Source organism: Sinocyclocheilus rhinocerous, unplaced genomic scaffold (assembly GCF_001515625.1).
Source record: "Sinocyclocheilus rhinocerous isolate Xijiao unplaced genomic scaffold, SAMN03320098_v1.1 scaffold819, whole genome shotgun sequence".
Taxonomy (NCBI): Eukaryota; Metazoa; Chordata; class Actinopteri; order Cypriniformes; family Cyprinidae; genus Sinocyclocheilus; species Sinocyclocheilus rhinocerous.
This window is the reverse complement of record NW_015665814.1, coordinates 399,128-425,758: the sequence shown is the minus strand read 5'-3', so window position 1 is coordinate 425,758 and position 26,631 is coordinate 399,128. Positions and strand designations below refer to the sequence as shown.

At 37.7% G+C, this 26,631-nt stretch overlaps 1 protein-coding gene across 1 annotated transcript in view; it reads right to left on the bottom strand.

Moving 5' to 3' along the window:
* The window catches only part of LOC107731514 (sorting nexin-14-like), a 55,173-nt gene extending 29,956 nt beyond the window's left edge, over positions 1-25,217 (bottom strand). The window contains exons 1-17 of the mRNA XM_016542617.1: positions 25,101-25,217; positions 24,511-24,652; positions 24,162-24,282; positions 16,499-16,575; positions 14,999-15,077; positions 14,861-14,904; positions 14,674-14,761; positions 14,488-14,572; positions 14,131-14,287; positions 13,514-13,589; positions 12,829-12,873; positions 12,651-12,731; positions 12,340-12,454; positions 5,216-5,371; positions 5,007-5,131; positions 4,862-4,920; positions 4,038-4,061 (exon numbers count right to left, since the gene is read on the bottom strand). Coding sequence (XP_016398103.1) covers positions 4,038-4,061; positions 4,862-4,920; positions 5,007-5,131; positions 5,216-5,371; positions 12,340-12,454; positions 12,651-12,731; positions 12,829-12,873; positions 13,514-13,589; positions 14,131-14,287; positions 14,488-14,572; positions 14,674-14,761; positions 14,861-14,904; positions 14,999-15,077; positions 16,499-16,575; positions 24,162-24,282; positions 24,511-24,647 — 1,469 coding nt within the window. The 5' untranslated portion in view covers positions 24,648-24,652; positions 25,101-25,217. The remainder of the gene's footprint in view (positions 1-4,037; positions 4,062-4,861; positions 4,921-5,006; positions 5,132-5,215; positions 5,372-12,339; positions 12,455-12,650; positions 12,732-12,828; positions 12,874-13,513; positions 13,590-14,130; positions 14,288-14,487; positions 14,573-14,673; positions 14,762-14,860; positions 14,905-14,998; positions 15,078-16,498; positions 16,576-24,161; positions 24,283-24,510; positions 24,653-25,100) is intronic.
* Positions 25,218-26,631: the final 1,414 nt, after the last annotated feature.

Below are 26,631 nucleotides of genomic sequence, written 5' to 3'. Positions count from 1 at the left end.
CGAGATACAACTATTTGAAAATCTGGAATCTGAGGGTGCAAAAAAAATCGAAATACTGAGAAAATCGCCTTTAAAGTTGTCCAAATGAAGTTCTTAGCCATGCATATTACTAATCAGAAATTAAGCTTTAATATATTTACAGTATTTACAAAATATCTTCATGGAACATGATCTTTACTTAATATCCCAATGATTTTTGGCATAAAAGAAAAATCAATCATTTTGACCCATACAATGTATTTTGGCTATTGCTACAAATATTTGGTTTTGTGGTCCAGGGTCACATATTATCTTAAAGGTTACACATTATTTGTCAGATGTACTAGACCATTTTGTGCCAGTGGGCAATGCCAGCCTTTTCTACCAGTACTATATTTCGTATATTTCAGACCTGTGGGAAACACTGTACAGTGCACTTGCTGGCCACCTCACTCCTATTGCACCGAAAAACTGAAGAACACTTGCAGAAAAAAAAAAAATGTAATAAAATATTGCAAGATACAAACAGATTCCCCAACTGCAATGCAATATCCACATGTCAGAACATCAATGTTTTGAATTGTTTTTAGCTTTATTTTTTTGTTTTTCATTTAAATGTTAAGTTTTGAAATTTTGTTGTAAGCATTTGTCATTTTTATTTAATTTCTTTATGTTTAAAATGTGTATAGGTAGCATTTATAAAGTTTTAGCTTTTAGTTTTGGATCTGTTTTTAGTTGTTTTAATACTACAATTGATTGCTTCTGTTGTCCTCATTTGTAAGTCGCTTTGGATAAAAGCGTCTGATAAATGACTAAATAAATAAATAAACATCAGTCTGACAAAGAACAAAACTGTGTTGATGACATGAGAGCTTGGGAGGAAGAACTAGGTGCTGGATTTGCCAAAGTGTGCGAGGCAGAAACTGCTGAGTTTGAAGTCTTTCATAATATTATATTACATAATATTTTCCTGTTTATTACTGTGAAGCTGCTGGACTAAAGTGCTGTATAAAAATAAATGTAACGTGACTTCTCTGCAAAGTTACATTAAGATGACGATTGTAATCCATTGTGTTCATGTGGTGCTCCTGTTCTACATTCATTTGTTGCCAAAACAGTACAATTCAATATGCTATGAGATCAGATGGAAATTTCAGAGGAAGTGCTTAACTTATTTAACCATTTTCCATTCCTAAGTGTCCGGTGTGAGAGAGCCTCAAAAACTGAGTCAAGATTTCAGTAAAAGCAGATGATTGTTGATATTCCCAGATCATATTCCCAACCATTATTATTTAAATTTTTGTTTTTATTATTATTATTATTTTTAGGTATGCAATGAACAGCTGACTTAACAGCCATTCACACTGTCAAACCCGTGTAAAGCCTGACCTCCAGTTGGGAAAATTGGCAGAATAAACATGTAAAAACTGTAAACCATCTCCTAGAATCATTTTGGTGTGAAGACGAAGGACCAAATGAAAAAGCCTGATGTTTTCACCTATAAAATACTCATCAGATATCAAATAGGGATGAGCAATATAACAGTATAACAATACAAAACTTAACTGGGCAATATAACGATATGAAAAAGAAAAATCTATATTTCTCATTATTTTCCAGTGATTTTTGTATAGCGGGGTGACCCGGGGTCCAAAAGTCTGAGATCACATGTTAAGAATGCTAGTTTATTCATTTAAACCCTTAAATGAACATTGTACAGTGTCTTCTTGTTTCCACTGAATGACATCAGATTCTCTTTGGGATGTACTATAGAATTTTTTTTTAGAAGTGGTCTAAGACTCTGACCCCACTCTATATATTTTGACATTTGTGACACTGTTTTGTTCTAAAAATGTTTAAAAGGGTGAATATTTTTAGTGAGAGTAGCTATTAAAGGGGTCATGAACTGCCTTTTTATTATTATTTTGGACTGTTCTTAGGTCCCCTTATAATTTTATCAAGATTTCTACATCAAGAAACTATTTTTAACCCCCCTCATCAGAAGGCTCGGTTTTAATCGGCGTGGGGGATTGTAGACTCGGAAGTAAACGCCCACTGCTACTATGCTGGCCAACAGTTGTGTGTTTGACAGCGTACATTCCTCACAGATGAATGCTGCTGTGATTTAGGTCAAAAACACATAAATAACTCAATACATACAGTATCAAACGATCTGTAATAACAGACAAAGCAATAGTGACCACGTAATAAAAACAGTTCGTTTCAATCTTTCTGAAAATACCGTGTCGAATTTCAATCTTTCTGAAAATCCCGCGTCGTATTGTGCATTGTTTGTAGGGGTGTGCGATATTGACAAAAAATAATATCTCGATGTTTTCTGGGATTTTATCGATAACGATAATTAGACGATATTTTGCTGAGTGTGTTATTGTGCTGGTATCTTAAGGAAATAATAAAAGATACTCTGAATGTGAAATTAAAACCGCCAATAGGGGGCAGCAAGTCACTGTTAATAAGTGAGTCATTGCTATTGATCCGAATCATTTATGGATTCATTCAGGAATGAAACACCGTCATGTTGCTCAGAGACGCAAAACAGTGCTGTGGCTGTGTTTGGAATGATTTTGGTTGTCGAAATAGAGCAAAAACAGGAAATATGGTGTCTAAAACGTAAGTCTCTTAATTAACGTCTTGTTTATTGAACTGTTGTAAAAAAAAAAATCATTTGTAATCATGGTCATTTTTGGAGAAAAGCGGCACTCTTCATGTGAAATTGATTAACTAGGCTATATGAAGTGGTATAAATATATACATTTTCTGCCGCCATGTCTTGACTTTGTGATCATTCTAAATGTATTGTAATAGACGGAATCATGCAGTGAAAGAACACACTCTAAATGCATATGCACACACTAGTCTAGACTTCACGTAATGTAAGCAGGCACTCTGTAGGGGTCTTTTGAATGTTTTTTTTGCAAAATACTCGATAATGTCAAATCGCACATCGTTAAAACAACAATTACGATATTATCGCAGACGATATATATCGCACACCTCTAATTGTTTGTAAACGAACCTGCGGTAAAATTAAGTGAACAAAGGACCGAGTTCTTACTGGCGCGACCTGGATCTTTATTAAAAATAAATTTCATCCACTATTTCCTAACGTTGGGATCAAAAGGAAGGGAACACAAAGACTGTTTTTCCACAGCTTGGCACTGCACAGCGTCTTGTTATCTTCAGAGCATCTTTATCATTTGGTTTCTGCGTAGACCTGTGCATTCGCCTCTCTCGTAAACACTATATGTGCGAATCAGTGGGCGGGGCTAAACAGGCAGTGATGTAGAATCAGTGGGTGGGGCTAAACAGGCAGTGCTGTAGAATCGGTGGGCAGGGCTAAACAGGCAGTGCTGTAGAATCGGTGGGCAGGGCTAAACAGGCAGTGCTGTAGAATCGGTGGGCGGGGCTAAACAGGCAGTTATGTAGAATCAGTGGGCGGACACAGGCAGGGATGTAGAATCGGTGGGCGGGGCTAAACAGGCAGCGACGTAGAATCGGTGGGCGGGGCTAAACAGGCAGTGCTGTAGAATCGGTGGGCGGGGCTAAACAGGCAGTGACGTAGAATCAGTGGGCGGGGCTAAACAGGCAGTGCTGTAGAATTGTGGGCGGGGCTAAACAGACAGCAATGTAAAAGCAGGCTTTGATCTTCTTCTGCGGAGACGGTGGTTATCCACACTATTACATCATAGAGTAGAGCATTCCACAAGCTGTCGTTTTGGCAGACTGCTGTTTTTAGACAAACGAGAAAGTTTTGAGTTCTAAAACTTACAGGATGTTTTTATAGTACAATGACCTCTTATATGTCAAAAGATCAAGGGGATTTTGGTTTCTCAGTTCATGACCCCTTTAACAACCTTTAAATAGAGAAAACGTCAAGTTATCTGACATATATCTGATATATTGCCCAACTCTCCTTTCAAAGCGGTTTAACTATCCTTCATGACATTGAGGCACGTCTTATGACTTTCAGGCAGCTTTATATGGCATGCAGTGAGAGCACTGGACAACAGTCACTTAAACCTCAACAATGCACTTACCTTAAATCATCCAAACTCAAATTCCTGGAATAACAGGCAAAAGAGGATACAATCTGTCTACAGATGTCTCTCACTGCTACACATGCACACGCAATTATATCAAGTGCATAATACTCACTGTGTGATCATGAAGCCCACTCACATTCATGTTGTATGAGCGTTCTCGCTCACACAGAATATACAGCAAAGAAAGATTTAACCCGGGTGTAAAAAGTAATGACAATGTCATCAAGTGTTCAATTAATCTCTCCAATTTTTCACACAAAATCAAAATGAAACTATAATATATTTTGCGTAAAAAATAAAGCCTATTTTTGCTAATTGCTATTATTCTAAATCTGAAATTTGTTAGATTTTGTACTACTATAACACAATGATTATAAAAATCAACATAAATGAAGGTGGCACAACCAGTGTTAAAAAATGTATAAATGTAAACATTATAATAAGAAGGGGGGATTCTAATATTTCTAATAATTATTAGTCAAAATATTTAGTTTTAATAAATCATTAAAATATTTGTAAAGACATTTTTACTTTAGTAAAACTACTACTGTACCGCGAAATACTACTACTACTAATACTACTAATAATAATTTATTATTTTATTTTAATTGTATTTTATTGAACAACAGCAAAATTACTATTCTAATATTTAACCCTTTCTTCATTTGAATTGCTCTCAAATGAGGTGTCAGTCTTTTTCATAATCAAACCATGTAAACAGAACCTTCTATAGCAGTCTAAATTGTATTCCGCTGCTGTGTGAGTTTAGCAGCAGCTCACACACACACACACACACACACACATATGAGAAAACTCACCTGTTTAGCTTTGAATTTCTAGCAGGAGATTCAGCACCCCAGAGCAGATGCCGAAAATACTGAGCAAGAACAGAGACAGACGCATGATGGAGAATTCAAACACACCATCTTAAGCAGCTCTGCAATGGCATTTCCTGGAAGTTACCTCATCGCTGTGGCAGAACATGGGGGTGAAGACATTCTCCAGCAGAGACAGCACATGTTCATAGGCCTCAAACAGACATGGCATCGTCTGGAGTTTCACCACCCCTGTATATGGCCCCTGAGCGACTGCAGGAAGTGACAGAGACAGAGAGAATGAGAGACCATGGCACACGACACATGTGCAGCACAGAAAAGCGTAATGAGACTGACTGTTGTGGATTTCCTCTATGATGAAGGGGTCAAAGCTGATCTTGTCGATGCTCTCCTCCAGACAATACGTCTCATAGATCTTCAGCACCTCCTCATGCAAACGCTGCATCTCCATGTCACTCAGATCAGGACACAGGATCCGGTCATTAAACTCCTCTACACACAAAAACATAAAGGACTGGTTTTTGAGTGAACGATTCATTTAGCCTTAGTTAACATTTTAACTTTAAGCAGTGCATACATTAACATCATGAAATAATTGTTCACAATACATGATATACTATTCTTGATCGACTGAATAATATATATACATTATATATGTGTATACCTTAGAGACATCAATTTAACGTGTTAATTTGGTGCGATTAATTTTTAAAGAAATAACACATTAAAATTATCGCATTTAACACACCCCGTCCCATACGTCATTAAAACGGCTTGCAGTTTCTGACGAACATGATTCAGGATGACGACTGACTGCATGAAGGAGCCTATTGGAATGCAGTTATATGCCCCTAAAGTTCAAGATATGAAGGGGAAAAAATGTCCCTGTGTGGGTTTTTGTATTTATATCACATGGTATAGTTTAACAATGTCACAGAAGCAGGAGTGCTTTTTTCCCGAATATCAGCACGATTGCAAATGTGAATATTGATTTGAACTGTTCAATAACAAGATGTTAATTTTGTTACATTTTTGACACAATATTGTTAGTATTGTCTGTTTTTGCTCAATTTCACCACACAAAAACACCACACACAGTGTAAGGGATTCGTCTGCCAAAAAAAAAAAGTTCCAGGCCCCAGTACTATGATGCAGCCCCTCTCTGACTTCCACAGTGGAGAAAGATTTTCTACATTGTGTTTGGATCTTGGTGGACTAACATAAACAAGTCATCATATAAGGCTGCTAAGAACAGCTTCCAGATATATCTTAAAAGGCAAGAAGATCCCAGTGCAAGGCATGGAAAGGAGAAGACTTCCCATTGGTCCACAAGGAGCTTCTTATGAACTAACTGCCATTTAACCATCTTGAAACTCATTTCTAAAGGTCCAGACACACCAAACTGACGTCAGAGAACTAGCAGTATCAAAAGCCGACTGCAGAGTCACCTCAGTGGGTCAAAAAAAAAAAGACACTTGAACGGACTGAAAAGACTACAGCCAATAGCCAGCTAGCATGCATCTTCTAAGCTGAACAGCCAAACAGTCTGATCCCTCTCCACTGACCATTAAACATGCTCAATTGGTGGACAACACAGCAAAAACTAGGCAACAGACTCTCAGTGGTGGCCCAACATTGGCCTAACCATCAGCTTAGTAAGCTTTAAGAGGCCACAAAGATCCATCCAAATCTATTCAGAACTACTGTATGTTTGAAAAGCTTAGAATTGATGTAAACTCAACACATAAACTTCATACTTTTTCAGAGAAATAAGTATTCTTAATGACAGCTGACAACAACAGCCGTAATACACAAATACAACTGTTCTGCACATAGAAATGAATGCATGCAAGATCCAAATTCAAACTGTAATATACTTCTCTTTTGAGAGAAATGTGATGAACAAAGGGATAAATGAACCTTTTCAAAAGATTCAGATTCTCTGGCCTGTGAGGGAAAAGACAGTAAAAGATAGACTACCTCTTCGACCAGCGAGACAACAACCTATACTGTACATCACTTCTCGAGTGTCCATCACAAAGACAGACAAAAGCAGATTGATCAATTTCTGAGTCTCTGGCCCAGAGAGGCAGAAGACAAACTCCGTCGAGCAAGCCTTCACTTTCGAGTACACTATATGGACAAAAGTCTTAATTTTTGAATTCAGTTGTTGCATTTAGACCCATTACCACAAGTCAAGTGTATACAATTAAGCATCTAGCCATGCAGCCTACATTTACAAACATCTGTGAAAAAATGGGTATTTCTGAAGAGCTCAGTGAATTCAATAGTACTGTGATAGAATGCCACCTTCATGAAGTCAGTTCGTGAAATTTCATCCCTGGTAGATATTCCATGGTAATGATACAAAGTCTGATTCATTGGTTCTTGCGGAAAGTTCAGTTCAATGAAACGGTTAAAGAAAAAACGATTAATCGGTTCATAAAGTCATCATGCAATGATGTCACTATGCATTTCTTTTCTAACAACTCAGTGTCATGTTATATCAATGAAAAATTAAAATAATGTTGTGTAAACACATATTGCTGATTATGGCTTTTCAATCATGTAAGTTAATGATGTCTGTGGTCACAATTTCATTCACTGATCATCCATGTTGGATAAGACAGACCAGTATTGAGTAGCCTACATCTTGGGAAAGTTTCCTAAAAGTTTCGCACCTACAGAACACATTACAGACATTGATGCTTAAACGCTGATATGTTCTACATGCTTAAATACAGAAAGAATAAACCAGTTTTATAAACTCATTGATAAAAAAAAAAAAGACACTTAAACAGACTGAAAAGACTACAGCCAATAGCCAGCTAGCATGCATCTTCTAAGCTGAACAGCCAAACAGTCTGATCCCTCTCCACTGACCATTAAACATGCTCAATTGGTGGACAACACAGCAAAAACTAGGCAGCAGACTCTCAGTGGTGGCCCAACATTGGCCTAACCATCAGCTTAGTAAGATCCATCCAAATCTATTCAGAACTACTGTATGTTTGAAAAGCTTAGAATTGATGTAAACTCAACACATAAACTTCATACTTTTTCAGAGAAATAAGTATTCTTAATGACAGCTGACAACAACAGCCGTAATACACAAATACAACTGTTCTGCACATAGAAATGAATGCATGCAAGATCCAAATTCAAACTGTAATATACTTCTCTTTTGAGAGAAATGTGATGAACAAAGGGATAAATGAACCTTTTCAAAAGATTCAGATTCTCTGGCCTGTGAGGGAAAAGACAGTAAAAGATAGACTACCTCTTCGACCAGCGAGACAACAACCTATACTGTACATCACTTCTCGAGTGTCCATCACAAAGACAGACAAAAGCAGATTGATCAATTTCTGAGTCTCTGGCCCAGAGAGGCAGAAGACAAACTCCGTCGAGCAAGCCTTCACTTTCGGAGTACACTATATGGACAAAAGTATTGGGACACACCTCTTAATTTTTGAATTCAGTTGTTGCATTCAGACCCATTACCACAAGTCAAGTGTATACAATTAAGCATCTAGCCATGCAGCCTACATTTACAAACATCTGTGAAAAAATGGGTATTTCTGAAGAGCTCAGTGAATTCAATAGTACTGTGATAGAATGCCACCTTCATGAAGTCAGTTCGTGAAATTTCATCCCTGGTAGATATTCCATGGTAATGATACAAAGTCTGATTCATTGGTTCTTGCGGAAAGTTCAGTTCAATGAAACGGTTAAAGAAAAAACGATTAATCGGTTCATAAAGTCATCATGCAATGATGTCACTATGCATTTCTTTTCTAACAACTCAGTGTCATGTTATATCAATGAAAAATTAAAATAATGTTGTGTAAACACATATTGCTGATTATGGCTTTTCAATCATGTAAGTTAATGATGTCTGTGGTCACAATTTCATTCACTGATCATCCATGTTGGATAAGACAGACCAGTATTGAGTAGCCTACATCTTGGGAAAGTTTCCTAAAAGTTTCGCACCTACAGAACACATTACAGACATTGATGCTTAAACTTTTCAAAAGATTCAGATTCTCTGGCCTGTGAGGGAAAAGACAGTAAAAGATAGACTACCTCTTCGACCAGCGAGACAACAACCTATACTGTACATCACTTCTCGAGTGTCCATCACAAAGACAGACAAAAGCAGATTGATCAATTTCTGAGTCTCTGGCCCAGAGAGGCAGAAGACAAACTCCGTCGAGCAAGCCTTCACTTTCGGAGTACACTATATGGACAAAAGTATTGGGACACACCTCTTAATTTTTGAATTCAGTTGTTGCATTCAGACCCATTACCACAAGTCAAGTGTATACAATTAAGCATCTAGCCATGCAGCCTACATTTACAAACATCTGTGAAAAAATGGGTATTTCTGAAGAGCTCAGTGAATTCAATAGTACTGTGATAGAATGCCACCTTCATGAAGTCAGTTCGTGAAATTTCATCCCTGGTAGATATTCCATGGTAATGATACAAAGTCTGATTCATTGGTTCTTGCGGAAAGTTCAGTTCAATGAAACGGTTAAAGAAAAAACGATTAATCGGTTCATAAAGTCATCATGCAATGATGTCACTATGCATTTCTTTTCTAACAACTCAGTGTCATGTTATATCAATGAAAAATTAAAATAATGTTGTGTAAACACATATTGCTGATTATGGCTTTTCAATCATGTAAGTTAATGATGTCTGTGGTCACAATTTCATTCACTGATCATCCATGTTTGATAAGACAGACCAGTACTGAGTAGCCTACATCTTGGGAAAGTTTCCTAAAAGTTTCGCACCTACAGCACACATTACAGACATTGATGCTTAAACGCTGATATGTTCTACATGCTTAAATACAGAAAGAATAAACCAGTTTTATAAACTCATTGATTTAGCTTAGCAACTTAATCTGCATGCACAATAAACCATAGTAAAATTCAGTTTTAATAGAAATGTAGGCCTATTTAAAGGGGTGGTTGACTGTTTTTTTTCTAGGCTTGATTGAGTTTATGGGGTGCAGTCTAACATGTGTTAATGCTTAGTTTGTTCAATGTATAACGCTTCTCATAACTATAGTATGTGAAAATAAGTGTATAAATGGAACAGGTGGAACAGTGAGCTGAATGAGAGAGAGAGAGATGCAGAGCAGGGCGAGTTTTTATGGAGGACTGTTTCCTGATCCTGGTAGAGTAGACTACAATTCCGGCACTTCTGACTCACAGACTGTAAGTACGTTCATTACACCAAATACACAAAATAATGTTCTTTTTTAGCAACGTCATATGACCCCTTTAAAGAAAGTTACTCGGTGATACACACGTGCATATAATGTCAGCAACTCACTCATCAGAATCTCAGTAATCCTCTGCAAACTTAGAAAGTTACTTGAACCGGCTCATTCGGTTCTTTTTGAATCGAACATGCTACTTCAGCGGTGTGTTTTGCGTCGATTCAGTTTGATTTTGTGAACTGGCTCAACCGGTTAATACACAAAATAATGTTCTTTTGTAGCAACGTCATATGACCCCTTTAAAGAAAGTTACTCGGTGATACACACGTGCATATAATGTCAGCAACTCACTCATCAGAATCTCAGTAATCCTCTGCAAACTTAGAAAGTTACCTGAACCGGCTCATTCGGTTCTTTTTGAATCGAACATGCTACTTCAGCTGTGTGTTTTGTGTCGATTCAGTTTGATTTTGTGAACTGCCTCAACTGGTTACTTCCTGAGAACCGGCTCAAAAGAATGATTCGTTCAAGAATAGGACATCGCTATTCCATGGTATTACTGGAAAGTGGAAGCGTTTAGGAACGGCAGCAACTCATCGGAAAGGGTGGAGTAAAGCACACCTTCACTGGACTCTGGAGCAGTGGAAACCTGTTCTGCGGAGTGACGAGTCACGCTTCTCTGTTTGGCAGCCTGATGGGCGAATCTGGGTTTGGCAGATGCCAGGAGAACATTACCTGCCTGACTGCATTGTACAGACAGTGTAAAGTTTGTTGGAGGAAGGGTAATAGTGTGGGGCTGTTTTTTTAGGGGTTGGTCTGCTCGGCCTCTTACTTCCAGTGAAGGAAAAACTTAATGCTTTAGCATATCAAGACATTTTGGGCAATTCTATGCTCCCATCATTGTGGGAAAAGTTTGGGGAAGGCCCTTTTTTATTCCAGCATGCCTGTGACTCAGAGCACAAAGCAAGGTCCATAAGACATGGTTGGATGAGTTTGGTGTGGAAGAACTTGACTGGCCCACACAGAGCCCTGACCTCAATCCCAACACCTTTGAGATGAACTGGAATGGAGATTGAGTCAGGCCTTCTCATCCAACATCAGTGCTTGACCTCACAAATACTTTACTGGGTGAATGTGCAAAATGTCCCACAGAAACACTACACAATCTTGTGAGGCCCAACTTCATATTAATGTCTATGAATGTAGAATGCAAAGTGTCAATCAGGTGTCCCAATACTTTTATACATATAGTGTACCTTGGAATGCAATGTAGTAATCTCAATCAGTGTGATCAGGAATTTTACGTGAACCCAAAAGAAAAAAATTTTTTAAATCCCCATGTGGATTTTGATTGGGATTCAAGTTGAACTCCGAATATGCGAAGTGAATGTGCAAAATGTCCCACAGAAACACTACACAATCTTGTGAGGCCCAACTTCATATTAATGTCTATGAATGTAGAATGCAAAGTGTCAATCAGGTGTCCCAATACTTTTATACATATAGTGTACCTTGGAATGCAATGTAGTAATCTCAATCAGTGTGATCAGGAATTTTACGTGAACCCAAAATAAAAACATTTAAAAAATCCCCATGTGGATTTTGAATGGGATTCAAGTTGAACTCCGAATATGCGAATTTAATGCATTAACCAACATCAAGCTGCTTACCTAGGGAACTACTTTTGAGTGGAACTACTTTGACTGCAAATTTTCATTGACGTTTTACTAATGTGACCATCTTCTGTCAGTCTTCTGACACTCCCACACTCACCTTAAGTGACGGGTGACCAAAACTCACTTCATAATTTGGCACCTTGTGTGAAGATCAAAACATCATCTGATGCCGCATGTGAGAACCACAATATAACTGGTGCCCAGTGTGCCCAGTCTTTGGTCTTTTTGAGTCCAATTTTAATAGATTTAAGAGATTTCTTTCGAACCCAACTGGACCTGACTTTCTGAGCTGGGTATGACATAGACCAAAATCAGAGAGAAAGACAGATAAGAAAAGCCACAGAAGATGAAGATTTAAAAGTGTGCCCATCTTCCCACCTTGCTTGAAGATGAAATTCATTCTCTGATCCTTCTTTGTAATTTTTATGTTAGCATATGACTGCTATATAATGAATATACTTGGTAACAGAAACCCACATCACCCCATCAGATTATTTACTAATGAGACCATCATGCATTGTGTGCAGTGAAATGCATGTCCTCACCCACAGTCAGGCAGAACTGCAGGACATGTACCGCTCCTTCCTCCTTCAGGAAACTCATAAAACGAAACAACAGATCCTGTTGCTCTCTGATCTCCTTCAAATCCAACTTCAACACCTGACGGAAGAACAAACAAAAGAAACGACCTGTAAGGTTTTGTTTGAGACATTTACTAGACACGAGAACTCAAAAAACACTCAAATGCTGTCGTAAGTAAAATTTGAAATTGATCAACCTTCTCACTACAACTCTTTTCTTTAGATGCCTTGATAAAATCCTGAAAGCATTATATTAAGTTGACCAAAGTACACACCGAGGACTTCTTGTTGCGTGGGTCTGCAAACTTCTCCAGGAAGGGCACCAGCGCAGATGGAGGGTCAGTAACTGGTTCAGGCTAAAAGCAGGAATTACAGAAAAAATGAAAAAAAATTTTTACATGGCAGGAAAAGGCTGATTGACCAGACTATAATTAATTTGGTTCAATCACTCACTGGAGTATCATCAATGAAAATGAGCACCATATGATTCACTGTGTCCTGGAATAAAGCATATTCATGAATATGAATAACAACTACAAGATTCCCTCACAGTAATACAACTATTTACATTACATCTATTTACATTTATATGGTGTATCAAATGCAGCTATTGCAATATTGTGTGTGTGTATATACGGGTGCTTCTACTAAATACTGAGCAAGGGGTCTGAATACTTAGGACCATGTGATGTTTCAGTTTTTCTTTTTTAATAAATCTGCAAAGATGTCAACAATTCTGTGTTTTTCTGTCAATATGGGGTGCTGTGTGTACATTAATGAGGAAAAAAAATTAACTTAAATGATTTTAGCAAATGGCTGCAATATAACAAAGAGTGGAAAATTTAAGGGGGTCTGAATACTTTCCGTACCCACTGTATATACATACATACAATATATTATGCATACATATATATGGACAACTGTACTCAATTTAATGTACTAATGAAGGACAAAGAGAAAATATCTAGTTTAATGTCCTCATTTATGGTAAGCTGTTACACTCACAGGATCAGCCACGAAGTCCATTATTGGCAGAAAAACAGAACCTGTCATGACCTCTCGAATCAGCAGGGCCAAAGATCTGAGAACGAACCACAAAGAAAAAAAAAAATGAATGCTGGTAAGCTGTTACACTCACAGGATCAGCCACGAAGTCCATTATTGGCAGAAAAACAGAACCTGTCATGACCTCTCGAATCAGCAGGGCCAAAGATCTGAGAACGAACCACAAAGAAAAAAAAAAAAAGAATGCTTTTTTTTTTTTCGAGAAAGGACGCATTAAATTAATTGAATGACAGCAAAGACTTGTATTGCTACAAAAAAAATCTGCTTCACATAAATAAATGCTGTTCTTTTGAATTTTCAATATATTAAATAATCCTGAAAAAAAATATTATGATTTCTACAAGCATATTAAGCAGCACAATTGTTTTTAAAACTGAGTATAATAAGAAATAATAATTCTTGAGCAGCAAATCAGCATATTAGAATGATTTCTCAAAGATCATGTGACACTGAAAACTGGAGTAATGATGCTGAAAATTCAGCTTTGATCACACGAATAAACTACATTTTAAAATATATTCAAATAGAAACCATGATTGTATATTGTATATATTATTTCACAATATTACAGTTTTTACTGTATTCTTTCAAATAAATGCAGCCTTGGTGAGACTTCTTTAAAAAAAAAAAAAAAAACGTACTGACCCCAAGCTTTTGAACAGGAGTGTCCAGTGTGTGTGTGAGATGTACCTGCAGTCTGTAGCTTTAGGGGGCATGACGCAAGGAAACAGCAGCTCTGTGAGCTTCCTCAAGTACAGCAGCTCATCTTTGCGGCTCCGCAGGGCCACATGCAGATCGGCACCGTATTCGGCTAGTGCTGCCTGCTGGAGACCCTCTGTATTCTTCACTGCTCACACCATTTAAACAAAAAGATGGTTAACAAAATTGATTAAACTGATGGTGCCAAAATTCAATGCATGCAACTATGGGAAAGGAACTCCCATGTTTCAGTTCAAAGAACCAACCATCTTTTTGATAGTTAGATGATTTAGTGGAATTCTAGACCTAAGCTCCTCTGATATTGAATGATTTCATCACAGGACGCACCTTTCTGCTGTGCTTTTGCCATGATCTCAATGTGCTTCATAGCTGCCTTCATCATTTTGTCCATCACAACTAAAGGAACATCCACCTACAAGACAGCTTCAGTCAGTATGCCACTTTATAAATCTACAGAAAGCTACAGTATGTAAATTGTGATATCAGTGCTGAATTGTGTGAAGGTGTATGTACTCTTTGTACTCGGTGAGCCAGAACTGCAGCAAAGAAACGGATCGTTTGTCTCAGTTCATCGACACACGCCTCGTCATCTGTAATATCTCTGATTGCAAAACATCATAAAAGAAAAAAAATTCCTTACATTTTTGTTTCAGCTAAAACACTGTAATAAAAGTAACTTTTGCATTTAAAGCAGCCATACCTGTACCATGGGTACACAAAGTTCTCTAGCACTAACTCCAAAACCTGAAGATAAGTCAAACAAAGGATTTATTAGTTTGATTTATTAATTTGCTTATATAATATATAATTTTACTCAGGACTGGCATTATGAGTCTACCTCTGAAAAACTGGCATCCACTTTGGACGGCACTTTTAAGTCCAACCATGGCTGATAGTTCTCCAGCAGAAGGGTAGGTCTTTGGAATAAAAACACAAAGAGTTACATTTACATCCTCATTATTTAAGCAAAAACCTTTCCAAATGCAAAACGACTGATATTGTGCTTTAATAATTTATTGCAGAATACTACAGAATTATTTGTTTTGGTTTGGTTTGTCTTTTTCAAGACAGAATTTGTCTTTGCATTTTAAGATGGATAGTGTAAAATGCAAAACTTGAAAGAAAGTCTTCAAAACCCAATATCATGTTCTCAGTCCTTGCTCAAACACAGAGATGCTAAGAGATACTACCATTGGTAGCTGCACTTAAATCAGCAAACCTTAAATAGGATTTTTTCCCACATTACAGCAGGCTGGTGCCTGGTGGCGAAGGGTTTAAAAGTGCTTACTTGTCAGGAATGTAATGTAACACTGTGAACATAAAATCTTGTCCAAAAAATAGACTTCAGTTTCTTTATAGAGCACTGCAGTGATGTTGTACTTTTCTAGACAGACCCAGACGTCTGCATCGACCTGGTTCCCTTAACAAAAACCCATGGATTTTTCCATTTGGCTTTTGGAATGTTGCAGAAAATAAGTATAAAATAATCTTGAACTTTAACACACCTATGAATTCTGAAGTCGAAATACAATAGCCAAAATGAAATAGTTAAACGTAAGCTATAATAAACTACATCGTAGTCACATGACTTCAATATAACATATTGAATATAATAATTCACAAGAAAAGGCTTAAAAAAAATCACAAGTGGATATTAATGGTGTATTAATGGTGTAAAAACATCTTGAGCTTGTGTTCACCACAGACATTTAACCAAAAACCCATTTAAAAACTCAATGATATCAAGCGTAGCGTTAGTTCTGGCCGGTCACGTTAGTCAAGCTCACATCAGCTGACTCTCAGCTGATCCCCATCTACCTATAGGAATACGACACCTATCTAAGCATTCATATATAAGGTCCCTCAGTATTATCAGCAGTTTTCACATTGCTCAATAGCTAATTACCCTCCTCCATCCCCAGCTCCTCCTCTGTCAGTCAGGATTCAGCCTTCTGATTCTCCTTTGAATCAGACTAATTTTAAAATGTGTACATAACATTATTGAACTTTAACGATATCTGCAATACATTTATGTTGGTTCTGTTTACTCTGGGGGGTTATTGCTGCTCTCCCTGCTCTTATCCATGCTAGGCTGCATGGATGCGCAGGGAGTTCTTGCCCAGAACAGAACCATACCGCCAATCCAAACTGTATGCTAATTGTCAATCATCTTTGATGACAGTGGTCCTGACAGAAATAACTGGAAGTGCTAAAATGCTAACACATTCCCAGGTTTTGGTCAGCAAAAATATGTCATCCCTGCAGCATTCTATTCTAAATATAATTTCTTATTTCTTTCTTTTGGTTTTGGGTTGACATTTGCCCAAGTTGATCATACCTGTGGCGTTTGCACTGGTTTTTCCCACATACTGCACAACTGTGACCCAGCGGGAACAATTCTTGCTGTTTCTGTGGCTGAGGATACACAGATATAGAGTATATCAATCATTAATACAGTAAAAGTTTCAAAAGGGTTTAAAATACACTAAATATTCAGTAATATTATCACTTTGACAGTACTGACACTATCGGATGACAACAAAACGTAAAATAATTGAGCTGGATGATGACACTATTGTCTTCTGTAAAGATGCCTTATAGCTGAATCAAATTTATTTCATAATCGACAAATCAACATTGTTATGGAAGTGAACTGAATCAACACCAAACAGACTGGAGCTAAATAATGACACTATTAACTTTTTAGAGTTGCTTTACAGCCGAATTTGAATTAGTATCATATTTAATGAAGTTTGCATCATTGATTGTAATTTAATTACTATTACGCCACTTTGAAACAATCAGTTTACATAAATTAAGGTGACTTGATTTATAAATAAGGTTTTTGGCTAATATCTAGAGGCAAGGTATTCTATATATTGCCGATAATATATTCATAATGCAAACCAAAGTTGTACACAATATTGTTGAAATGACAAATAAACTTTTATTTACAAAAGATATTGAAAAGTCACAAAACACAAGGAAGATTTTGAAAATGGCACAAAGCAGAGGGAACACTTATCCTAATGGTCAAGTATTGCCAAGGCCAATATATCGGTTCATACAACAGTTAGTTCAGGTCCTCGAATTTGATTGGGTGAGTGGCATTCCAAGAGTGCTGATTTGTGACCAGTATCATGTTTCCCCTTTATCTGAAACCCCATCTCTAGAGTTCACAGAGATTGGTCCGAAACAGAGAAAATATCCAGTGAGCAGCAGTTCTGTGGGTAAAAATGCCTTATTGATCCCAGAGGTTAGAGAAGAATGGACAGACTGGTTCCTAAGGCAATGTTAACTCAAATAACCACTCGTTACAACCAAGGTATGCAGAAGAGCATCTCTGAATGCACAACACGTCAAACCCTGAAGCAGATGGTCTACAGCAGCAGAAGACCACAGCAGGTGCCACTGCTGTCAGCTAAGAACAGGAAACTGAGGCTACAGTTTTTACAGGCTCACCAAATAAAGAAGATAGGGAAAAGGCTGCCTAGTCTGATGAGTCTCGATTTCTGCAGTGATGTTCGGATTGTAGGGGTAGATTTCGGTGTAAACAACATGAAAGCATGAATGTTTCCTGCCTTGTATTAATGGCTCAGGCTGGTGGTGGTGCTATGGTGTGGGGGATATTTTCATGGCACATTGTGGGCCCCTTAGTACCAACTGAGCATTGTTTAGAAGCCACAGCCAACATGAGAATTGCTGCTAGTGCTGACCTAGCCTATCAATCCTTTTATGACCACAGTGTACCCATCAGTGTACTTACTGTAGGATAACGTGCCATGTCACAAAGCTCAAATCATCTCAAACTGGTTTCTTGAACATGTTCCCTATATATAATATATAAATAGCCTACATATCACCTAATATATATAAACAGTATATATATATAAAAACACTATACACTGCCTTGGTTGGTTGCCAAAAGGCATAGGTGGACTTTTATAATTTCTTCGAAGCACTGAAGGCATACAGACAAAGTAACGAAAGACCGTCACAAGATTGAAAACTCCCAATGTGAGGAGCATATTAGGAGGCTTAATAATAAACTGGAAGAAAAAGTTAGCAAGTTAGTGATTGTTACGACCAAGAACATATATTTATCTAGTTTTATTTATTTAATTGTGGTTACAATGTGTTTGTGTCTAGATGGCGTGTTTAGGGTTTTCTCCTGCTATTATGTGCACTTCTCCGCCTCTATCTTTTTTTCAATTGCTTCTTGGCTCAGATAATTACCGTAATTACTGTCCAAGCTGTGAGTGATTCGTGTGGTGCGCATAAAAGAACACTGAAGACTTCAGACAAACAAATTCCTTTCTCCCTCCTCAAGATGTTGTATTTTCCACATTGTTTCTGTCGCTGTTAAAGCTGTTGCTCAAAAGTTGTGGAAATCTCTGCAGGGAGTTGGGAGCCAATCATGTTTTTTTTTCTCTGCTTTAATGTTAGTACCGTAACAAGATACAAGATCTACAGAGACAACAGTGAACATCTGAAAGTGAGCTGCACACTCCCAATGGACAATAATCTGTGAGTGAGCTCAGTTAGCTCAGCTGCTGTTGCATATGCTCCCCCAGTTTCCTCTCTGTATCCAGATCTCTGTCACCTCAGAATGGTGGAGGGCATGTATGTGCAGTCAGTCTAAGGCAGACTCAGATACAGACACTGATCAGGAAAATGTCACAGATTCCTTCCTGCCTGAGACTATCTGGAGGCCAGAAGGCCGGGAGTAAAAGGAGGCACTCAAACGTTGCCCCCTTATGGTTAATAGCAGTAGTAGTTAAAGAGTAGCGGAGAGGAAGCTGAGACCTATTACAACTTTAAACCACCAGACCAAACAACACTTAATATGTGAGCTAAGAAAATAGGAATAGGTCACCCTGTGAAAATAGAATCCAAAGAGCATAAGTCACAGGGAAGCTGGAGATTTCTTGGGCCACATGAAGGTTGACCACAAGGGGGAAATTATATCTGGGAATTTGGAGTGGAGAACGATGCGTGGGAAGTGATCTCACAGTTGCTGAAAGACTGTATCAAAAGTAAAACCGATTGGTCCAAGGTGACGTCTGTTAATCACAAGGCCAGGAACGATGGGGCAGACTACATCATGAGACTTATGTCAAGCATGCATTATGCACTCTGGTATGGTAGCGAGAGACACTGACCCTAATGACTTGCTGAAGCGGCAGGGTAACAAGGGACCATTTGTTGGGATATGGCTATAAGGCCTGAGCCCTGATCTGAAAAAAGCACTAGTGTCAATGGTGGCTTCATTATTGGACCCTATGCAAGAGACAAGCAGGTCAGCTTACCCAGCTGCATAGGCACTTGGGGTGACCCCTGCTTTTCAGAGGTCCCCATGACATCAGCCCGTTATAGATGAGTGCTGGTATTTGTGGGAAAGAGGATAGAATGTAAGAAGAAAAAGAAGAACCAAATCAAACATCAAGCAAAGAAAGAAAGAACCAAAGATCAAGCAAAGTGAGCCGTGCCGAAGAAGGTTCCAGATGATTTTGCTATTGTAGTTGTGGGGCTGACCAATATTCCCTACCATACTCCCTAGCAGCTGGCTTTGAGAGCGTATCTTACAGTAAGACAGTAAAAAAGAACCAAGGTCAAATATTCATTAATAATCCCATCTCAAGAAACAAGGAGTTCGAACATAAGAGTTTATCTCAGAATCAAGGCACACTTTGCAGGCACTCTACAGTTGAGAACTCGAAAATACCCACTGAGTGTGGACACGGTGGAAAGAACTGTACCAGCCATCCAATGGCTGGTTGAGAGAGGGGTCATAATTATGTACCAATCCACTTCCACTGACTCCATGTGGACAGTGAGAAAACCTGATGGTACCAAGCGGCTGACTGTAGATTACAGAGTTATCAGTGTATTGGCAAATTGATCCCTGTTGTAATTTTCTCTGCTCTTCCACTAAAGGCAGAGTTGTTTGTGGAGCATACCAAAGCTGCACAACTGGACAGGCAAAGGAATACATTTGTTCCAGGGAACAACATCTACATTAGGGTGTAGACTTAAGGTGTGGGAAGGCCCATATAAAGTCCTTCTGAGTTCAAGTAAAGGGCAGGTGAGCGCATGCCAATGATGGGACTGGGGAGTGAGCAGAACATGAGGAAGAACTTATCCTTATAGGGTGTGATGGGTCCCTCGAATGGTGAAAAGTGGATCCAACACTGCTTACTAATAAGGTTTGCCTACCACACTGCATGGAAGTAAGAGGGCGGTGGGAATATAAAACAGGCAATTTTGATTCCCCATCACAAACGTCCACTGCTTTATGCTTTGTATTCTTTGTGTTTCAGATTCTACCAGATGAACTTGGTAGAGTGGTTGGCTACACATGCTGATAATTTACTAGACTGAAGACACTGAGACCATCCCTAGCAGCAGCGTCTCAACCGGGGGAAAAGAGAGACAGAGTGTACTGGGCACAGAGGCTTAGAGGGGCCCACAACAATGTGGTTTGGAGGGTGATTTCGACGTGATTTCGAGTGGGGCCTCAAGGCAAATTCTGTGCAAAGGGCCCAGAATCCCTAGCGACCCCAGGAAACCTAGTTGTGTTCATCTGCACAAGAGAGGTGTCAGACAATCATTTTGAAACTATTGTAGCTGTGGGACTGACCAATACTCCCACCATACTCCTAAGCACCAGTTGGCATTGAAAGGGCATCTTACAGTAAGACCAGCTGCTTGAAAACACCTGGTCATACTCTACACAGGGCTGCTGATGAGTGGGCACAACTGGACCTTTTGCCCCGGGCCTGGGGTGATCATGATTTCAACCAATCTGGACTTCCCCCTCTGAAAAGCAATCGTGATTCCAGCTGTGGGAGGCATGATGAATGTTTTATATCCAGCACAAAAGACCTGCCTTCTGCAGCCCTGAGTCTATAGATTGGAGTAAACTAGGGCTGGGCGGTTTGACAACATTATATCATTACCGTGGTATAAAATGTCAACTGTAACAGATTTTTTTTTTAATTCTGTGCATACGGAATTTGCAAAATTACTAAATATTGAGAATGCAACAGCGCTTTTTATATTTTTCTAACTCCAAACGATCAGAGACTGATCGGAACCAGCTAATAATAAATGCCTGTGATTCGATACATCTCTCAACTTGTCACTCAAATGAACCGATCACATTTTAATGATGCAGAAGACGCGCGCGTGATTACACACTGAGAGGTGAATATGAACGGCTGAGTGGCGTGTCAGTCTTCACCGGGCTGGAGTCAAATAATGACATGGTTATAAGGTGTGTATTGCAGTTGAACAGTCCACAAGTCGTCAAATAAAGCTCGCGCATTCATAATAAAACGTGAATAAAGTCCTCCTGTAGCGAATCCATGTGTCGAAAAATATCCATATTTCAAATGTAATAAACACTTTTCTCTCACTTCCGCTGATTGTCATACACTGAAGCAGTTCCGGCGGATGACGCAAGCACGTATGCGTTGCATGATTAGTGACGAGCGCTGAAAGAGAACAAAACAAATGCCGGTCACGAATTAGAAGTACAAACCGAGGATTTGCAAATAAAAATGTCGGAGGATTTCGGCAAGCACGTATGCGTTGCATGATTAGTGACGAGCGCTGAAAGAGAACAAAACAAACGCCGGTCACGAATTAGAAGTACAAACCAAGGATTTGCAAATAAAAATGTCGGAGGATTTCGATATAAACCAAGGGGAGACTGGTTTTCCTTTGCTAAAGTAAGAAAACTTTGCTTCCTTTGCTCCTGTAAACAAACTCGCGAGACTAGCATACCTCAGAGGCGCGCGCTGCGCATACATGCTGCGTCATCCGCTGGAACTGCTTCGCACCCGCTGACTGCAATGATAGAGCTTGGAATAGCCAGGACCATTTTTAATATAACTCTGACTGGATTCGTCTGAAAGAAGAAAGTCAAATACACCTAGGATTGCTTCGAGGGTAAGTAAAACACAAGCTAATTTTCATTTTCATTTTTAAAGGGTGAACTAACCCTTTAAGCTACTTAAAGTAACTAACAGTAGCTGTCTAGTGTATGTTCAGTTTGCATACTGTTGCTCTCCTTCTAGTCACTATTGAACTCTTCCCTCTCTTGATTAAAGCTCCAGGTGAAGGATTGCCAGTTATTATAATACTAACTTATTATAATATTATAATACTTTTGCTGTAAGTTTGATTGCAACATATAATAATTGCTGTTAATAGTGTTCATCGTGTTTGATTACGTAATTAACTGAATTTTACTGTACATTTCTGCCATATGTTTTCCGTACATTTCTGTCATATGTGCATTAACTCACATAGTCACCACTGATAAGCTACTACTAAATATATTGCAGAAACTTAATTTTCTGTAAAGCTTCTTTGCAAAGATTTGTATCGTGAAAAGCGCTATACAAATAAACTTGAATTGAATTGAATTATTACAAAAAGAACAAAACAAGCCCCTTAAAAACGCAGAATAATAAGCAAATACCAGGAACACGTTTAAACAATATAACTAGTATTAATAGTCTCCTTCAAAATTAAAAAGGAAGTAAATGTAATTTATTATGAATAAAATGTTGCAATATAAAATATTTAGATATTATAACCTGATCGAAGTAAAACAGTAACATGAGATTTAAAAATCATTCAGAAACACCTTATCTAAAATTTAATTACACCTGCAAGTTGAATTTAAGTTGAGTTAATCTAAAAGTTAAGTGTGCCCTGGAGCACAAAACCAGTCTTAAGTCGCTGGGGGATATTTGTAGCAATAGCCAACAATACATTGTATGGGTCAAAATTATAGATTTTTCTTTTATGCCAAAAATCATTAGGATATTAAGTAAAGATCATGTTCCATGAAGATATTTTGTAAATTTCCTACCGTAAATATATCAAAACTTAATTTTTGATTAGTAATATGCATTGCTAAGAACTTCATTTGGACAACTTTAAAGATGATTTTCTCAATATTTAGATTTTTTTGCACCCTCAGATTCCAGATTTTCAAATAGTTGTATCTCGGCCAAATATTGTCCTATCCTAACAAACCATACATCAATGGAAAGATTATTTATTCAGCTTCCAGATGATGTATAAATCTCAATTTCAACAAACTGACCCTGGTTTTGTGGTCCAGGGTCACAAATAAATAATTTACCAAATAAAAGAAAAAGAAAAATCAAACAAGGTGAAGTACTTTTCATTTCTAAAGTATTTGAGTTTATTTACTATATAAAGCCCATTTGTCGATTTTCAGAATAACTACATATATAAAAAAAACTATATCGTGAAATATATTGTTACCATGAAGTAAAATTAGTCATATGAATCAGAATTTTTGTCATACTGCCCACCCCAATTTACTACAATCTTAGCTATGTTGTTGTGTGTTTTTCTTTTTACAATGTTATAGCCTTATGGGCAGCACTCCAATATATAGTGTGACCTGAGCTTGAGTCCCGGCTCTGGGACCTTTCCTGATTCCGCCCCCTTTATTTTAAGGGTGCAAACATCCTTTCATTCCTTTATTTTAAGACTGTGCAATTTACTGAGGCTCCCATCTCAGTAGGTTAAAGGCCACTACTGCTGTTATTATTAAGCATTATCAAGAGGAGGAAGATGTGGTGTGTAAATGCGTATTCTGTGATTGTTTTACAATATCATGTTTTGGCTATGTTGATGCTTATTGTTAACATTTGAAATATTGAACACTGGAGTAAGGCTACCACCATGCAGCTTTTAGACAAAAATATACAGCAATGATCACACACACACACACACACACACAAATGATATGTATGCACACACATTTTTTGGCAAACATACACTGAAGAAACAGAAAGTCTCACTTGCAAGTTTTATGATTTTGTGGAACCAAACAATCTCTTATAACAGACTCTCATGATCGCACTCCTGGCTTCTGACTAGACATTCCTCAAATCCTGATGGCCACAACAGTGGTTTTAAAGTTAGACCTATCTGCTTTTACTAATACTTACTTTCCTCTTGGTCTTGATTGAGATGAGAATATTCGGCAGCAGATATTCGGGGCTGAGGGAGCAGTAGAATATGATCACTCCAGCCAGAAATGACCAGAATATCATGAGAATATGGAGATATCTGGAAAGATAAGGGGTATAGATTTGTTAATCACCAATCATAACTGGGATCATTTGCATATACAGCTCTTAAAGGTACAGTAATTAGCCTGTTCAATTGAAAGAGTCAGAGAGAGGGTGGAAAATGATCATGACAAACTAAACCGGTACAAAAGTTTTGGTGCAAAAATCTTGTTCGACAGGGGAAAAAATAAAATGCTGCAGAATATGTCTTGATTAAGATACTCACTGGTTGAGGATGACGGTGGAGGAGATCATAAAGATGAAGATACAGAAAATGACTGGATATTGACGAGCAACATCCTTAAACACATCTAACCGCAGACCTCTCCTCACAAACCCCAGAACTGAGTAAGGGTCTGACATTATATCTAAAAAAGAGAATCAATCCGAAAGTATCACACTATAAATCATGTTTATTGTTTAGGCACAACAGTGGTGTATTGTGCTGATATTTGATATTGTGTGTATATCATGGTACTAAATTACCATATTCATGTGTTTACATGGTACACAGTTCCAAAACTATCATAATATCACCATGGTAACGTTACCATTTGCTAAACAGAGTAATACCATAGTACAATACCTATTTACATTTATATACGTACACAACACGTCAAATATGATCATATTCTCATGGTATTTATATGATTCTCCAAAGTACCTGCTACCTTTCATAAGTATTATACTTATAAATAACCGTAGTGGATGATGATAGTCTGCTAATCTTAACCTGCATATGTGTAAACAGTGTAAATAACACTCACGTATTTGCTCTTAGATGACAGTTTAAGTGCGATATTATAGTTCTCTCACCTCACAGACGAAGCGCAGGTCTGATATAAACTCTAAAAACATATTATAAACGCTTCCTGACACCAGTGTTTTGATCATTCAGCTTATTGTTTCACATGATCAGATTACTGATCATTACGCGAGCTGCACTTCCGGGTTGCAGCCAAAACAACGTTTCAAAATAAAAGTCCGGCCTCTCAGCGACAGCCCTTACAAAATAAGGTGAGTTACGTTGCCACAGTAGGCTACATTCGAAAGGAAAAATACAAAATCTGAGTTTTAATATTCTTTATCCCATAGCGTTGCGTTCACGGGATCAGATATTATAATTCACTATATAATCATAACGTAATGTCTGTATAATTGTTGATTCTGGTAGTCTGACAGTGATCCAAAAGCACCTGTGGTTCATGTTGTGTTTATCCAGTGTTCATCTGCTCCCTAATAAAATATTAAGGGGTCGATCCATAAAAGCATTACCCTCATCACGAGACACCTCCAGTCACACTGCCAGAGTCATGATATCTCTTACAGATAAGAAAAAGTCATCACCATTTTTCACAACTTTTTGGCCTCTAATCAACAAATAGCAAGAAAATGCTAGTGTTCCCTTACGAAAAAGAAGTTTATTCAAGTGTGTTCAAATTAGTATACTTCTTCTAAACTAAAAAATAGGAAAGTATACTTTTAGTCTACTTTTTATGTATAGGGACATAGTAGTATACTTAAAGTATGATGTAAAGTTCACTTAAAGAAAACTTACGAGTATACTTGCAGTATAAAACTAGTACACTGATATTTGTATACTTAAAAATATACTTGAACTTTACTTAAGTATACTTAATAAAATAAACTTGAAGTAAACTACTTTTTTAAGGGTTTGCTTCAGAAAATGGGATTTGTCCACCGCACTAAATACAGAATTTGCATACCAGAATTTGAAATGCGTTTGATTAGATTAAAACCCTGATTTGTGTATCCTATATAAACATATTATCATATTATATCATATATAAACACATTAATGAAATCCTTAAAAATTAGAATAAACTACGTCAAAATGGGTAACATGGTTCAATAGATTTAGCCTAAATTAACCTGTGTTAGCATAGGTAGTTTAATTGGTCCAAAATGTTGGTTTATGTTAAACACATTGTCCATGCATAAAATGAAATATACTGTATATCATTTAACTTTGGTTACAGTGATTAATGATTGAGGCAGGCATATGGGATTTCAGACTTGTGCTTTAAAATATTCTGTATCCCAGTGATTCTCAATAACCACACAAGGAGGCCTCAGCAAACCTCTAATCGAGCTATAACACGAGTAAAAGAAATAGGCCTAATATTTAAATTAAAATCTAACAGAATAAAAACCTAAAACACGCAGTTAAATTTAAAGGGGTCATATGATGCGATTTCAATTTTTCCTTTCTCTTTGGAGTGTTACAAGCTCTTGGTGCATAAAGAAGATCTGTAAAGTTGCAAAGACTAAAGTCTCAAATCCAAAGAGATATTCTTTATAAAAGTTAAGAGTTAGCCACGTCTAC